The following is an 18,210-nucleotide window of genomic DNA, read 5'->3' on the forward strand; positions in this document are numbered from 1 at the left end:
TTTCAGATGAGTTTCTAAAATGATGCTTCCAGTCAGTAACGTTAATAATGAATAACACAACATAAATAATAATGTTATAGTAATAACACTCTAATAATAATAATGACAATAATATGTTTAAGTTGTTCTGCTGCATAGTGAGTACTTTTACTTTTTGATACTTTAAGTACTTTTTGTTGCTGATACTTTAATGCTTTTATTTAAGTAACATTTTGAATGCAACTTCATAATTCCTCCTGCCTCACTTGGTTCATGTGGTCTGACAAGATAATGCAGGTTACATGAGGAACGGCAGGACTGGATGAGGTACAACAGGAAGCATTTTTATGTTGAATGAGTGGCACTTTTCCTTCCTGATGGGACCGGGTGTGTTAAACATGTATGTGGTGACGGTGCTGTGTTGCCAGCTCATGTTCAGACAGCAGCTCTGGAGTCGTGAACTGAGATGCTGTTTGCAGCTGTTTCCTGTTGAAATTCATGAGGTCGGCCAGCTGTTTATCATGTTCATTGAATACAAAGCATCTGCCAGAGTCACGACGTGCTACAAACAACCCGCCTGACTTCAGATCAGCTTGTTTAGCTACAACACAAAGTTCACAAATAAAAAAATCCTGTTGCTGAGTGAGAGTGAACTTCTTTATTCTTTGCAGATGCCGTTTTATTTCAGCTCAGACGGGATTCAGGAATGCTCCAAACTGGCTGCTATGATCCACAAGACAGAGGACGAACAGAGATAAGAAAGCTAACCAGTGCCAGCCAGAGTACTCAGATATTTGACTGCAGTAAAAGTAGTACTACCACAGTGTAGAAATACTCAACAAGTTACAAGTCCTGCATTCAAATTTTTTACTTTCATACAAAAGAATCAGAATCACAATACAGCCTACTAAAAGTACCAAAAGTGTACCAAAAATGTCCAAAACACATGAAAAGCGTCCAGTAATGAGGCCACTGCTGCTGCACATACTGTTCAATGCTGCTTCAAGTTGTAGCTTTGTTTTTCTCTTCATGCAAAAAGATGATTTCTTTAATTCCATTTAATTTGTGACCTGTCCAGAAGGAAGATGTCTTCTGCAATGATGATCAAGGACAACGTGTCTCAGTTTGGATGTGACTCTGCATAATATGGACACTTGGTTCATGACCAAATACCTTTAAAACAGATGACATTCCCATCAGCTCAGCTGTGCTTTAAACTTAGTGCTAATTAGCAAGTGTTAGCATGCTGATGTTAGCATTTAGTAAAGCCTCACAAAGCTGTTAGTATATAGACTCTTAGTCAAGTAAAGGTGTAAAAACCTAAAAATAAAAAATACATTTAATTAAGCATTTTCCAACAGCATTACATACTTGGCACAAGGCCATAATGTAGAAAGATCAAATTTATAGAAAATATAATTTGACAGCCAATTAATTAACAGGCGAAGGTAAAATGTTTTTCATGCAAAATAGTCAGAAAATTGTACAGAGTTTGGTGGGTGGCTCCTTTGTCAGGGGAGCCATGTTTCATAACACCATGAAATGAAGATAGGAAACTCTTTGCTTTCATCAGATGTATTTATGCAACATAAGAAAAACAGTCCAACAAATAGACTAATAATTACTCTAAAAGTCCTAAATTCAACATATTTACACAGACAGAATCAATCTGGAACATTTGGAGCTTCATCTGAAATAAAATCCAAACAACAACAACAAAAAAAGAATATTATAAAACACAATGAAAATCAAAAGGAATTTGGCAGTTTCCATTTCTGCTACATTCTGGACGAATCCCTACACAGTTCTAAGTGCCAAGAGCTAAGAGCTCAAAGTGCTGCTATTGTTTTACTTTGAGGTCTCCATTTGTCACCTTGAACCGGAGTTTAACTGCACAGACTGAGAGACAAACCTGGTTTTCTAATCCAGGGACACAGACTGCGTCCACAAGTCTGGATATTTGCTTTTATCTGCAACAATGCTGTCAACATGTAAAAGGTTCATGGTTCAATAAAGGTTGGGACTCCTACGCTTTTATCTAGCCTCTATTTCATGCTCCCAAAGTTCTGAAAACATAAATCTGCCAGAGGAAAGCTGGTGTTCACTAACAGTTCAGTAGTTTTCACATCATAAGTATAAATAACATGACTCACAATGATGGAGTGCAGGCACATCGACCTTACTTTTATCATTTTATCTATCGATATTTGCAGGTCTGCAATTGTAGCCCACAATACCTGAATTTCCTTTTAGTTTTCCTGTAATTTATTCAGTCTGTGTTGTTGTTAGTCAGTTTGTGTTGTGGTGTAACCCTCAATACAACTTTGAGAGCATCAAATGTCAGAACTCGGTGCTACACCTGAGATCCAGGATCCCTGATTTGCCCCTCCAGAGATCCAGTTCTGGTCTGGGTTCTTGGTAAGTGACTTTGTCTGACACGATCTGGGCCACAATTAAAATTCCAATCTGGACTGAACATCTCTGTTTAGGACCAGAACAAACAATTTGTTTGAAAGAAGGTTTTCTGCTGGTTCAGTTTGGACCTGTAAAGACCTGCAGTATACTCAGCACTAAAACAGTACTGAAGTTGATGAGCAGGCCTGGAGGACTGGATCAAATTAGATCCAACTTCATCATTCCCACCTGGACATGAACCTGCCTCAGCTCCTCCAGATGATTTAAGATCATTCAGCCGCTGTGTCTGTGCACATTAAAAGGCTGAAGGCTGCAGCTTTGAACCCAACAAACAGCAACAGAAAGGATCTGTGTCTACTTCCTCCTCTTCAGAAAGGTCTTTGCTTCTCTCTGCAGCCTTTTGATGTCCTCCTTACCGCTCTCATCCGAGTCAGGAGGGACGTAGTCTGAGTCATCGCCCACGTCCTCGCTGTCGTCATTAATGAAGCTGTCGTCGTCCCCGAACTCCTCATCCTCATCTTCATCATCAGCGGGCGCCTTTTTGGGGACCGTGCGTCTAGTAGAGGCTGTGAAAGCATAAACAGTGTGGACAGGTTGACACTGTGCAGAGTGAGTCACAGAAGGAGACGATACAAAAACACTACAGGAACTCTGTGGAAGAGCTGCTTCAAGCACGTCTGTCTGAAATCAGCAGGACTCGAACTTCAGTAGATCTTTGATGAACTGGTTTATTTAGGTAGACAGAGAGATAAAAGGGGAAGTTTGACATTTACTTTTTAAAGAAAGGTTTGCTGCGTCTCCCAGCAGCGTGTTTCTGGCCATGATCCTCAAAGACTTTGTCTCTGTGCAAAGTTAGAATTAAAGAGTTTACCCACTAATTAGATTAAGATATTTAATGTCTTCCTGTGTGACGACTGAGTGACATCAACATCTTGTGATTGATTACCAAAAACATGTTCCTCTACTTACCAGGTGTTTGACTGCACTACATTTATTTTAAAGCTTTAGTTACTACTAAGATTCAGATTAATAACACGAAATATTTACAACAAATAAAATCTGTTGTATTATTATGGAAAAAAATAAAAAATAATTTTTCAGGGTGGGTGGAAATTCACAAAAGCTTTGATGCAAAGTAAACATTTTTACACATTGTGGTAGTTAAAAGAATTAATAATAATAATAATAATAATAATAATAATAATAATAATAATAATAATAATGATAATGATAATAATAGGTGAGGTTTCAGCATCATGGTGCTTGGCCCACTAATGAAAGAACTGCTTTGGGTAAATGTCATAATTTAGGTAGAAACTGTATAATGGTCGTTATTTCTTTATTTTACTGCAGAAATGATCAACATAATCTCTTGTTTCTGTCGTGGATTAGAAAGGGCAGCAGTGTTTTTACAGCCTTCCGAACCACACAGTGACATTGTGTCTCTGTGTCCTGTCAGTATAAACAGAGGTCAAGGAGATGACTATGACGAGTGACTCAGCATAAACTCGGTGTCAACTAAATGTCAAGTGAGGCAGCAAAATGGAAATCGTGCTGTGAGGAACAACGCGTTTCCGCTGTGAGGAGGGGTTACTCATTTAATGGCCTCAGACCTCACAAGGTGTGTTTGCGTTACATGGTCATTTCTTCTGGGGGTTGATGTCCTGAAGGGCCCCGAGATTACATTTTATAGCCTGCTAGCAAAAAAAATCAATAGGTCCCAAAGGGTATATGTCTGTTCTGTTTCAGAGATTGAAATCAATTTTGTTTTTGCTCTTCCAACATCGTGTGTGACTCTGGTTGAATCGTCCTGTCTGTGTTTACAGCTCACGTTACTTACAACCATTTCCCAGTGGGTGAGAGTGTAAATGTGTGGGGGCCCGCTGGTTTTAGTTCATTGTCAAAATCAACTTGCAGCGAAGTGAAACTTGCTCAGTGCAGCTCATGCATCATGAAACATGTGTCAGCACAATTTTTCATTTAAGTTTTCTAATTTTAGAGCCTTATGTGTTAATATCAGAGAGGTCTGTCAACAGAGCTCCACCATCCAGCTGCCACATAGACCTGCATTATTAATCCAGAATGTCTGGTTATTATAGAAGGCAAGGCAGGAAAAAATGTATTATATATGTATATATTCCTTTATTATAATAACATGAAATACATTACAAGAATAATGAGCCCGTCATCAAATTCTTACCAAGCCATTTTAAGAGGCTCTATCAAATTTGTATAATGGACCTGAGCTAATGACCTTTTCCAGCATTAAAAAAAGTTTTGCTCACCTGACATCAAGAAATATCTTTCATATTAAAATGCATTATAATTAGTGATATCAGACCCATTTTATTGATTAACGATTTTAAAGAACTAATCTTTCTTATATTTTCTAAGATGCTTCCACACACACACACTCGCGTTCTCTCAGACCAGGACACCATCTGCCCGTTTGTCGACCAAGTATCGACTCTCTCCACCTTCAAATCTGTCTGACTCTAGTGGCTACAACCACACTGAGCATTGATAATTGATGATTTTACATCTAGTTATTGTATTAACTTGTTGGTTAATAAGGGGTTGCTAGGGGCGACATACGATGTGTTGCCAACCCCGCAGAACCTAAGTCTCTGGGTACAGGGCGATCAATCGTGCCCACTCTGCTCAGGTACAGCAAGTTTAAAGCACATTTTGTCAGGTTGTAGAATTAGCTTATCACAAGGCCGGTATACATGGCGGCATAATCAGGTGCTGAGAAGCTTAGCCGCAGGCATTGAGGAGAGAAGGAAGCAGGTGAATTCTGGAAGTTCTAGAAAGGAGAGGTTAGATGTGCAGTTTGTTCGAGAGGGGGAGAAAAATAAAGCTGCTAAGTCAGGGAGAAAGCAGGTAGGTGGCTGCCTGGTAGGGGCTGATGATTGGCAAATGCAGGTCGACTTGGGAGGAAAGCTAGTTGTGCCCCAGGAAATAGTTTATAGTAATCTGAGGCCAGACATTGTCTTATGGTCCATGAGTAAAAAGACTGTGTATTTTATTGAGTTAACAGTCCCTTGGGAAAATTCAGTGGAGGCAGCTTATGAAAGGAAGAAGACTAAGTATGCAGATTTAAAGACAGAATCTGAGCAGAGGGGATGGAAGACCAGGGTCTGTCCGGTTGAAGTGGGGTGTAGAGGTTTTGTTGCAGGGTCAGCTGTTTCACTGTTGAGGGAGCTGGGAGTGCATGGGCAAAATTTAAGAAAGACAGTGAGGGAGATGTCAGATGAGGCTGCTAGGTCTAGTCAGTGGATATGGATCAGGAGAAATAATAGTAGTTGGGGGGTGAAATAGGGACAGTGAGGGAGAGGGGGGCAGAGGACATGCATGCCTAACCCGGCAAGAGAAGAGGTTAAAGTCTGAACAAGACACCTCTCCTCTGCTCTGCTTTCCCCGCCCCATCTTCTCGCTCTGGCAATAGGAAGAGAACCAGGAAGTTTAGATAAGGTGGGGGTGTGGCCAGCTAGAGTCTCTCTTTGGGACCATGCGGCCTGTTCAGGTGAGTGTGTGTGGTAAGATACAGAGTTGGCTTGTTTTTTGATCTTCTTGGTTGTTTTCCTGTTTTGTTTGCTTCTTGAAGGAAATGTTAGGGTTTGTTTTCCTGCTCTGTTTGCTTTTTGAAGGAAATGGTAGGGTTTGCTGCTTCTTGAAGGAAATGTTAGAAGAGGCTGTTAAATCTAGTCTGTGGTTTAGGCCTCCACCTTCAGCACCCTCTAAATTTTCCACCCCCTACCTGAACAAGGGTCTGTATCCAATCCCTACTTTCATCTTTTGACTCTACCTCTTTATTTTCCATCCCCTACCCGAACCAGGGTTTGTATTCCCACCCCGCTTTTTCTTGGTGCAGTTGGTGAGAGGCAGGGGTAGATGATGGTAATGTGGCAATCAGCAGTTACATGTGGCATCTAGGCCTGTGGTAGCATTGTAGCAGCTAACAATAGCTAAAGCGGTGAGAGTACGATAGTATCTTAGCAGTTAGTATTGGTAGCTAGCAATTAACATTAACAGTATAGGTGAATCTAGCTTTATTGTCTTCTTCTGTTCCTCTTAGCAGGTAGCGGTTAGCACGTAACATTAGCTAAATGGTAGCATCGGAACTGTATTGTCTTCTTCTGTTCTTCCTAGCGGTTAGCATTAGCAATAGTTAAATGGTAGCATCGGTACTGGCCACTACCTGGAGCATCTCTGGGTCAGTTGAACGTGGCGGTGCTGTTTGGATTGTGTAGGAGCAGTGTGAACTGGCACTAGGGGGGGTGACTCTGGGACGCCGGAGTTCACTGCCTAACCTCCTGGAGGTGTAGTGGGACTAAGTAGGCGAAACACTGTTGAAGGGAGGTTTCCACCTGATGACCCCCATAGACGTGTTAGGAATCACTGCTCTTTGGCAGGTATAGAGGCAGATTAGAGCTCCAAGGTTCTTCACTGAGAATGAATCCTCTTTTTGAGCACAAGTATCTTGTGTTTAAATTAACTTAACTTGTTGGCGTATATTACTGCTTTGTTTGATTGATGATGTCTTGATACATCGCCACCTGTTTATTATGACTATGTTTCCTGCGTCCTTACTGTTGATGCTGTATTTTACTGATCTCACTGTTAATTAGGATCACTATTCACACTTTGTCAGAAACAATGAAAGACAACCAAAAATAGCCCACCTGGTTTCTTTGTGTGTTTGTATTCCTTCCTGTGAAGAGGATTCTTCCTGCGAGGGACAAAAAGTCAAAGTCACAGTTTGTTCTTTTAAATAATAAACACAATTAAAAAACAGCATTAATAAACGAGATAAATAAACAAGTTTAATATCACTTTCAGACTGCCTCAGTGACTCAATGACAGCCTCACAGTGTGAAAATTCTGAACAAGACAAACAACAAGTGTGGAACTAAAAATCTAGTATTTGTCCTGAGGGTGGCACTGAAAGGAAATCTCATGGGCATCATTAATATCTAGAGGGTCCATCATCTGGGGAGCAGGAAAGTGGCTGTTATATCATAAGATATCTTGTGTGCAAACCAGAGTACTGCGATATAAATGTGGTTCCAGAGGGGTCACTAAGATGAATGGAGTTCATCATCTTGCGGACATGAATATCCACAACAAAAGTCAGTGAAATGTGGCCTTTAGAATAAAGCTCATATAACACAGACTGTCTAGGATCATGAACGCATTCAGTAATCTGCTTTGATGGCAACACCACATGAAAGTCAAAGAGGCCCCAAGATCAGCACAGTTTATCCTCGTAGGACCATGAATATCCATAGTGATTCTACAGGAATCCTGTTATTTATATACAACGTCTTGTGTAAAAAGTTGACCTTTTGACTCAAGGGATAAGGGATATTAGGAAAGGGTTCATCCTCTGGAGATAACTCGACATCAACATAAAAAAGGACAAATTATAAAATGAATAAAATTTAAAAAGAGGATATTAGCCATCAGATGAAAACAGCTCCACACAACAAATAGCAAATATTTAACTTTGTGGCCAAAAGTTAAATGAGAATCAATACCACTCTGATATCTGTACATTCAATATGAAGCCACAACCAGCAGCCAGTTATCTTAGCTTAGCATAAAGATCGGACAGAGAGGGAAATAAGTTGCCTGGCTCTGTACAAAGGCAACAAGATCCAACTCACAGCACGTCTGAAGCACACTTATGAGCAAGTCCCGTTTGTTTATGCAGGACCATCTCTTGGTGGTGTCACATGACTGACATGTTAACTATTCAGCCTTCAGGAGCTTTCAGACAGCGAGTGGTTGCTGCTGTAGCTGCCACATGGCAGGATTAGTGTTGTGTATTTTGGTCTGAAAGTTCCTTTAGAGCTGCTGGTAGGTGGAGTCAAGCTGTTTCCCTCTGTTTCCACCCTTTATGCTAAGCTAACTGGCTGCTGGAGTTTAATATTTTCCATACTGACATTAAAGTGGTGTCAATCTTCTCATGCACTGCTTCTCAAAATATGTACATATAATGTAATATAATATTAATTTAACATGTGTATAAAGTGCAGGCCATCATCTATGAACTCAATTGATCATATGACAAGATGCATCATGATGTGGGTGGTGTTCCAGCTGGGCTTCACATCGTTCTGTTTGTTTAGTTTAGAGCCAAAGTCTTGGACAAACAGAGTGACAAGAGAAAATCTGCTGTGAATGTCTTCAATCCACATTTTTAGCTACGATATTGGCAACGAGTAAAAACCTGTGAGAACAAATGTGAACATTATAAACACTGTAAAGAAAAAATAGACAAAAACTAAATATTAACTTTTGAAAACAAGTGATGACATAATGAATTCTAAAATAAAATGATAAAGGTGTGAAATTTCTTTCCTTAAGCTTGTTTTGTTACATTTTTGAACAGATACAGACGGCAGAGAGACGACAGGAAATTATGCAACGATTCATCAAAGAAAAGAGGAAGCTGCTCCAGTAATTATTGTAATCATGCAAATTCTGATTCAAGCACCTGTAACGTGTGTTTATCTGTGATGGAGCTTCTGAGAGGTAAAACATATCCTCTGTTAGCCATCAGTTTTCCCATCATGCCTTTAGTCCCTTCCTTTCATCTGGTGGTAATAATGAGCGTGCTGTGATGTCTGACCTGTAGCAGTCGGTGCCGTAGGGGCACTCAGGTAGGTCTGCCTCCTCCGTCTCCTCCTCCTCCTCCTCCTCCTCGTAGTCCGTGTCTCCAGGGTGACTGCACTCCTGGAAATGGACCGGGTTCTTCCTGGAAAAAACAATAGGGATGTGATGAGATGTCTGCAGGAGGAGAAATGTGTCAGAGACTCTGCACACAAAACATTTCTACATGACGTTTCCCTGCTGATGCTCCATCATTATGTACATTTGATTTTAAGGACCAGACCGTGATCTGTTCAGGAGCATTTGAACCACATGAGCCAGAATGGGGCCAGACTGGGCGATCGACCCCAAAGACTAAATATTAGTTATTAAATATCAAAGGCTTTAATACCTCAAAACAACATAACATTAGTTAAGTAGTGTACAGTCATCAAGCACAGACATTTACCTTCTAGTTGCTGTTGGGAAAAAAACATTAAAAAAAAACAAAATTGTGTAGTCCAAGCAGGCGCTCACAAGCTCAGAGGCAGCATCTGGTGAAACTGGCCCGAATTCACAAACTCATGAATTCACCTCGAGATCCTTAAAACGGAGGAACTGTTTGATGACTGACAAACTGGTTACACCCGTCAACCTGCCGGCCTCCTGCAGGACATGATAAGAGCACGCTGCTGTGTCGTCCTGCAGGCAGAGGGAGCGGTATCCTTTCACTTTGTTAAAGCTGTTTCCTTAGTGTGTGTTTTGAGTTTTTTTGGCTGGAAATTTAAACTGTTTGATTGGAAAAAAATAAAATATTTAATAAAAAACATTTTTGCATGTCTCCAGTGGGTATTAGTTAACCAAAACACACAGAAAAGAAGTCTCTAGCTCACCTGTGGTGTCTATCCGTGACTCCCGTCTCCACCACACAGCAGTGGAGCTGAGTGGAGCTGTGGTTGTGGTCCCACTTTGTGACTTATGATGTGTTAGAAAAGCTTTTAAAATTAATGTCCAGCTTTTTTTTTTTTTTTTTGAATTTGAGAGGAAGCACAGAGCATCAGGCAGTTGTTGTCAGAAGCTTTTAGACCTGATTCACTTTTTTGGTTCGCTTCATGTTCAAGGGCCTTTCATGAACCTCGTCTTTGTTGGAAAATGAGCCACATCAAAGCAAAAGCCCTTCTGCAGGACTTCAAATGGACTCTCAGTCATCCTTTAACTTCCTTTATTTGCTCTGAAAAACTCATCTTGAGGTAACATACCTGTAGCAGTCCTTCCCGTACGGACAAAGTTGCCGTTTGGATGGAGCTGGTTTGGACGCAGAGCTACCGTCTGACCCCACAGACTCTGCTCGTTTGGTCATTTGCTGGCCATTTTTCAACTTCCTGTCCCCATTCTCAGGTTGACTGACTGCACACGCCCGCGTCGTGTTGTTTATGTCAGCTGTAGATGTTTCTCCTCGTCTTCCTTCCTCTTCCACGTCCATGATGAAGCTGTCGGACTCGTCACTCACCTCAGACCTGTTGGATTCACTCTGCAGCTGAACGGTGGGCCGCTTTGAGGGAACATCCTGGAAGTTGACAAAATCAAAAGAAAAGGGAAAGGGGCTGGTTTCAGTTCAATTACTCTGTGAAAACAGCATTTTTACACCCTCACTGAAAAGGCATTTCACCGTCCTTCTCATTAACAGGTGAGACTGAAAGAAGGCATGAACCAATTGGAAAACCAAAAATAATGAATTCCTGCAGAAAGAAAAAAACTGTACAAACACAGAATAACAGCCTCTGACTACTTGCTTGTACTCAACTGTTTTAGACTGAGCTGCTGCTTCTTCTTCATTGTGCATCTTCCTTCTCCTCTTCTTTGGCATTTCCTCCTCGCTGAGCTCCGCCTCCTCAGGTGAGGAAGCCTTGGCCTGTTTGGCTGCTGCTCGTTTCGTGCTGGTTGACGCCGCCGCAGGTCCTTTACTTGTCTTCAAAGCTGACTGAACTACAGCAGAGAGAGAAGGATCATTTTAAGGATGCTAATGTTTGAGGCTGATTAATGATATTAACATTAGAAAAAGTCTGGTTCACAGACACACAAACACATGTTAGACAAGGATTCTTAAAAGTGGTTAAAAGAAATTGTGACAGGAACAATTTACATTCTGAAAATAAACTTGCGTTCAAACCAAAACCATCTCCTCGAGAATCAACACAACACACCTCGATGGACCCCAGCAGGCTAGAGCAGTTAGCCTGGGGCTGAGTATTAAAAATATATCAGCTTTTATGCACAGCCACACACATGTGAAGGACACTGCAGCAGTGGAAAGCCTGCTGAGGTGAGCTCCCAAAGAAAAAACCCTACATGTTCATAAGAGGCAGAAAATTCAGCAGGAAACAGTTAAGTTGTGACTGATGTCTGAACATATGTGGCATAATTAATACTGAAGCATCAATGTTAGAGCAGCATTTTAATGGTGGCGACAGTTTCAACTACTTTATACACAGTTAGCTAGTTCAGTCCAGTGGTGCCCAACCTCGTGGCCGGGTCCCTCCAAATGGGCGCCAGATAAATCTGAGGGGTCGTCAGATGATGAAAGGATGATGGGAAAGAAGAAAAATGATGAAAAAAAAATGGAACTGGCAACAACACAGAGACTTTGATTAAGACGTCACATGACAAAAAGCCTCACAAAAGTGTAAAATCTTAATCTGAAAGAAAACCTGTGACTGAAGCTGTCCTATAAATGTAGCGCAGTAAAAACTACAATATCTGCCTCTGAAATACTACTGACAGCAGTTGAGTAGAAGCATCACAAACTTGTATTTAAGTACAGTACTTGAAGTTTTTGTTGAGTTATACTGCACTTAACAGTTTCTGTGAATTAGTCAGACTGTGAATGCATCAGACTCAGATAACTCCTTCTCCTGAACTCAGGAGTTCATCACATGGACTTTTCCATCCGTCCACTCTGCGTCTCATACAGCAGCAGAGCCATCTGGTTCCCTTCAGACTAAGTATAAGTGAGCAGCAGCACTTAGGGGTAACACTCAACTATTCCAGTGAAAAACCTGCTGCTCTCAGACTGTGTCGCAGTCGGGTTCAGCTGCTACTTAAGGTCAACAAATGTCCTCAGGGATGTATCAGGTGGAGGCTCTGCACAATGTCACCTGAAAACAGACTCATTCCTCCAGCAGACACTGTGGATTAGAGCTGTGTGGAGGACGGAACAGCACAAGTGTTTGACACAAAGGCCCAAACTGGCTCCAAAGATTCAAGAGCAGCTGGGATCAACACATCAGAGCTAAGTCCTTTAGTGTTTAATTTACAGAAAGTCTATTTGGTCAAACCAGCAGAAATTTAACTTATTGCATGAAACTTGTAAAACATGTAACTTTGTCCTTGATCAGCGGATCACAGGAACTCTGTGAGCTGTGAGACCTGCGACTACCTTTGTTAGAATCAGACTGAAACGGTGACTCATCCCTTGTGGCTGTTTGTCAATGGAAACAACAACATTCACCATCAGTGAAAACACACAGCACTTACCAGGAATCTCTCTGTTAGCAGGAAAATTCTTTGTTACTTCTAGGAGCAAATGCAAAAAAAATTAATATCTTCCATTCTTCTTCCTTCTAATGTTATTCACTGTAATTATGATTTTTCAAAGGTTAGCTTTCCTGACAGACAGCTTTCACTGCTAACAAGCCAGCAGTTTTTGACAAATGCCAATTTATTCCAATTACCAGTTTAATAACTGGAGAATTTTTATTTTGCTAGGTTAAAATATGAGTCATAGTCATGTCTCCATTACACAGTTTGACCACCAGGGAGTGCTGAGAAGATGATTTTTACACTGTAAAAAGTCCCGCTCAGTATGAATCCTGGACATGAAAAAAGTCAATTTCTACTGCAGTGAATCCACAGTAAGAAACAGACAACATGAACACGGTACCTTTCAGGCTGGACGAAGAGCTGTGTGGAGCTGCTACAGCCGCCATCATCCACGCAGGTAAAACTCTTCTCTTGGGAGTAGACGGAGGGACGTCACTTCTCTCATCCTCCACCTCTTGTGCAGAGTCTCTCTGCATTAAACAAAACAGTCCTCAGCAGTGTGCAGTGGCTTTTTCTGAGCTTGTTTGATGAAAACTGCTGCTGCTGGAAACCCTGAGACTGAACCAGAAGCTGAAGGATCTGATTCAAACGTATAAAGTTGATGAGCTTGTTGATCTGACAGGAACAGACTGTACTGCTGTGTGGCAGAGTGGAGCATCTTCCCTCACATCCCTACCTCGTCTTGCAGCTTCAGTGTCAGAGTTCAGTGAATTGGTGCATTTTGTCGGCCTCAGTGTCTGAACGCTGAATTTGATATTATTTGTTAGCTAGAGCTTGACGATAAGGATGAAAGAGATTTTCTGAAAAACTGATTGTGAAACTGTTTCTGGATCAAATAGCCAGATAGAAATGTTTGTGTTTTGTAGCAAAACAGTAAATTAAATATCTGAAAAATAACGGTACTTCATCACATTATTATAAAAACCATGTAAATAAAAAAATCAACACAAAGCTCGTTCATTTTCAACACTGAAAAAATTAACCAACATAACCGGAGATACTGAAGGGAAAGACAGGTATTTAATTAAAGTTTCAAACCAGACACAAGCTTAGTCTCCACCTGGAAAGAGGTCGACATGATTTAACTTCAGAACAGACCTTGTTTAAGCTTCTGTTGGGACGGTCGGCTTCCTCCTGGTTTGACGGAGCCGCTGGTGTCGGCTCCTCACGAGGCGGAGTCTGGCCGTGGCCCTGTCCAATACGAGGAGACGATTCCACATCTGACTTTGGAGAAACAGGAAGTTCTTCTTCTTCAAACATCTGACTGTTTCTACAGGAAGTGAGATTCGACAGACAGGATTCAGCCTGAACAAATGAGGTGAAAGCTCCTAAAACTCCTCCAACTATTAGAGAAGTTGTTGGTGAGATGAGAAATGTCAGAAATCCTAACTTGTGAAAGCTTCATGCTGTTGCTTTGATGCAGAATTTCTCCATGAATTTTACATGAGCTTCGGCTGGTTTGAACAGCGCTAACATTTGCTCGAGTGTCCTTTCCTGTCCGTTTGATGTAAACTTCAAACAGAGCGCGTGCATCAGAACAATGCTATGAGGGTTAACTCATAGAAGCCCGGAGACTAAATAAATCAAAATTCTCCTTAATGTTTCTTTTAATTGAGTCAACAGATAACACTTAAACTAAACCCCATTCAACCCCGCACGGTCTGCTCTGACAAGATAAAAGAAACCAAACAGTGGAGAACACCCACCTCCGTCTTGGTTAAATTATTCATGGAGACGTCGGAGGGAAATTGCAGTAAATGAGATTCATGTCTTGATGCAGAGAATTAACATGGAAAGGAGCATTTTACTGATGTCTAAGTACCTGGGAGTGCGGTCTTCTCCGCCCACCGCCACCACCTTGTAGATGAAGTGCCCCGGCAGCAGAGAGAACAAGTCTCCATGATGAAGAGGGTGCCAGGAATCTCTCTGCAGGGGTCGAGGGTCGTCGGTCAGGGACGACTGAACAAAGCAGGGGTTCAGGTGGGTCTAAAGTTCAGAACAACAAACAGAATAAAACCATGAACTCCAGTAGATTATTTGAATTAAAGGTAAGTCTGTCATGATGGTTTAGGATTCAAAGTTCAGGCTACTTATAATTAATATTTTTCTAATGAGAACGTATCAAATGACAACGTCAACATGATGTGATAGTGTGTGGGTGTCTCCGGTAGTGAACGATCAGCTGAATCTGCAGCTCCCCTTGGCTTTACTGAGCTTTATATTGACTTCCAGCTCATTGTTTATCTGTCTGGACACAACTGCACTGTTCTGGTTCACTCTCAGCGCTCATATATCATCGTTTTCAGAGAAAAAGCTGTAAAAAGCCACAGAACACAACCTGCTGAACAGCTAACAACAGACAGACACAGTTAGAGACAAGCTGGTGAACATAGTGACGCATTTAGCAGCTAAAGATCCAGATATTTCCCTCATTTTCCTCAAATAATCTAATGATATCATGTATAATCATACAACAGTCAGACATTTTACTGCACTGAGTTCCTTTACTTTGAATACTTGAAGTACTTTTTCCTGATTATACCTCCATACTTTTACTAAAGTAATATTTTCAATGCAGGACTGTTACTTGTAACAGAGTATTTTACGGTGTGGTATTAGTGAATACCACACCTGAATACTCCCTCCACCACTGGCTGTCAATGCAAGGCCTGTCCCTCATGATAGTCCCACATCCGCCATGTGAGTCAGTCCCACAACACGATGGACTGAATGGATCTGTAGAAAAACATTTCACACCTACAACATTCAGAGCTTCTATATGTATTTTTCCTCTTTATATCATAGAACTGTCCTCTACAGTCTGACACAGTCTTGTCTCACTGCGAGACACAATGACACCTGCAGGATCACCAGAACAATGTGTAGGGGTCTTCAGTTAGTTCCCTTCTGACCACCTCTGTTAAAAGGGTCAGAGCAATTTAAGTAATTTTTCACCTGGATCAATCATCTGAAATCCTGCTAATGATTTTTCTTTAATGTTCGCAGCCCTGCAGCAAAAAAAACATCAGCAACTGAGCCGATGGAAAAGACAAAGTGGACAGCATTTGGATTTCCTCTGTTTTAGGATGCAGGTATGAAGGTTAACACAGAGCCTCAAGCTGCTCTGTGAAGAATAGCTATCATCGTTTTTCAGTGTCAGATCAAGAGACCACATTACTGACGCGATTGATTCGACCTCACGATAGAGAATGGCTGCAGCGCTGCGGCTGTTTAGTGGTTATTACTTTTCTAATATGACGAAGTGCGGACGCATTAACGGTCCTTCAAGTCAATTCATCACAAATGATAAATAAGGTCATTATGATGCATATCCTTAACACTGTGTAATCTTTTCTAACAGACCTCCATCTGCCGGAGTGACTCCCTTTCCCCTCAAGGCTAATAAAGATCTGTGTATTTGATGTGTTTGTTGGCAAAGGTCACAACAGCATGTCATTACAGCAACTAAATGAATCAGGAATCACTGTTGCTCCAGAAGATGTCTCCTGATACTGTTGTTTTTTTAAGACAGATACTAAATGTTTGGATAACATTAATACAGATTATGTAATGGAGAGAGTGTTATTCATCTTATTTACACCTTGAAGATTTGTTTCATCAGCCTCTACAGACTGTTTGTAGTGTGTCGTAGTTTTCCTGGTCCTACTCTCCAGACCAAACCCTGTTCATCATCAGTTGAAAATAATGAAATCACCACCACAAACAGCTCAGTCATCGCTTCTCTGACACAGTGTCAACACATAAAGTACATACATGGAGAAATTTATTGTACTTATGTAGCATTCCTTGCAGGGCTCCTGCATCACAATGTACAGCTCTTTAAGTTTGTCTGAATATTTAATGTAGTTTTTTAGGTTTCATCAGGCAGCCGTCTGTTACAATACAACAAACTACTAATTTCATCATATCCTGCTTTGGATGTGATGTCCAGTGGTGAAAGAAGTTTTCAGATCCTTTACTTAAGTAAAAGTATTAATACACAGTGTGAATACACAAGTAAAAGTCCTGCAAATTTGTTGAAACTACAACAAAAATGGCATCCGGATTTGTGCTTATGAGGTACCAGGCAGAGTGACCATGTCCTTAAAACAACCGGTTCAAGGAGAAACACATTTGAGTGACATTTAAGTGACGAGACTTAATGTGCTACGAAGGAGCTCACAGATGGCGAGGCAGGCACACTGCATTCATGGTATTTTAACCCTGAAAAGTTACAGATTTCAGTTTTCAAAAGTGATGTTTAAGCTTTGGAAAAGGGTCACCAGTAAATTAAAGATTAAACGTGGCAAATGACTGGTGTGAATATTTATATTTTTAGACTAAGACTAAAACGTACCGGTTTGAGACGTAGCTGCCCGTCCAGGTTCTCCAGCAGCCCATGAAGTCTGGACACCCTCTTATCACAGATCTGAAACAATGTGAAAGAAAACAGTGTGACAGAGTCCTCCAGTGGTTCAGAGGAAGACGTGCAGCTCAGCTGTAACATCCACATTTCTTTAGTTTTATTCTTCGGGGAGTTTTTAGGGTTTTTTCTAAGTGTGCATGTGGAACGCACAATACAGACATATTGGTCAGTTTGTCTGTGTTTCGAGCAAATACTGTTTGAAAGCATTGGGAATGGAAATAATCAGTGGAGAAAGAAGTATTGAGATCTGAACTTTTCTGGACATGTTACCTAATGATATGGCCCTGTTTTGTGTGGGGGGTCTTTTGTCCAAATCTAGTTCTAACATCATTATCATGTTAGTTTGTATTGTAAGCGTGGACTAAATTTGATTAAACTTTCTAAATAAAGTTCAATCAAATTACAACATACATACATAGAGTTAGGGGTGAGGCCACAAAATACCCTCATCCAGCCATAAGTATTACCTATATAATACCATGTACCAGTGTGATTTATCTGTCAGAATGTTAAGTTAGTTTCAAACACTCCCACACAGCACATTTACATTTTGTCATATCTAATAATATGTACTGAACCTGTTAAAAACAACCTATGAATATTTAAGAGTAATTCTAGTATCAAAGTAAATAAGCTAAGATAAACTAAGCTAAACTAAACTAAAGCCACAGCAGCACTCACTCCCAGTAAAGGCCCCCTGCCCAGCACCGTCTCCCCCGGCGGAAGCTGGATGGGATCCCCGCCGTCCACCGGGACGAGGTCGAATCCGGACATGTGGTCAGCGGGCGGGACGGGAAAAGAACCTCACCTCGGGTCACTGGAGGCATCACAACACACGCCTTTAACATTCAGTTCAGGGTGTATTGGGCTTATCGGGATAATTAAATGGTATCAGGAGTTAAAGAACTTATCTAACTTATGTTTCATTCAGTTACTGCCTGAGAGAAGTAACGTGAAACAGAAACGAAAGCTGAGCAAATGTTACAACGAACCATTCAGCTGTAAAGCTTCACTTCTGCCCACCTGCTGTGGTGGTGAACTGGAAAATGAATGGTCTCCCAGGAATGAAAGCGTTTACAAATTATTGTTGTTGTTGTTTCTCCGTCTTCTTCGTCTTCCTCCTTCTTCCCTCTTTCTTCCTCCTCCTCCTACTTCTTGAAGTTTTATGGCGGTTGGAATACAACGTGACTGCG

General features: G+C 41.1%; 1 protein-coding gene across 3 annotated transcripts; it reads right to left on the reverse strand.

The window, feature by feature from the left end:
- Positions 1-914: 914 nt before the first annotated feature.
- aplf (aprataxin and PNKP like factor) lies at positions 915-18,163 on the reverse strand. 3 transcript variants are annotated; one of them, XM_041934407.1, is made up of 12 exons: positions 18,041-18,163; positions 17,699-17,834; positions 16,949-17,020; positions 14,414-14,577; positions 13,690-13,861; positions 12,932-13,061; positions 12,526-12,564; positions 10,796-10,977; positions 10,251-10,558; positions 9,032-9,157; positions 7,080-7,126; positions 915-2,960 (listed from the first exon to the last, which is right to left on the reverse strand). In XM_041934407.1, the coding sequence occupies exons 2-12, from the start codon at positions 17,789-17,791 to the stop codon at positions 2,749-2,751; spliced, it is 1,545 nt and encodes a 514-aa protein (XP_041790341.1). In that variant the 5' UTR covers positions 17,792-17,834; positions 18,041-18,163; the 3' UTR covers positions 915-2,748. The 3 variants fall into 3 exon arrangements, with proteins under 3 accessions (XP_041790341.1, XP_041790340.1, XP_041790342.1); XM_041934406.1 differs by having other exon boundaries at positions 18,010-18,151; XM_041934408.1 differs by lacking the exon at positions 12,526-12,564 and having other exon boundaries at positions 916-2,960; positions 18,010-18,151.
- Between the last annotated feature and the right edge of the window lie 47 nt (positions 18,164-18,210).

The sequence above is a fragment of the Chelmon rostratus genome, chromosome 3 (assembly GCF_017976325.1).
Source record: "Chelmon rostratus isolate fCheRos1 chromosome 3, fCheRos1.pri, whole genome shotgun sequence".
Classification (NCBI taxonomy): Eukaryota; Metazoa; Chordata; class Actinopteri; order Chaetodontiformes; family Chaetodontidae; genus Chelmon; species Chelmon rostratus.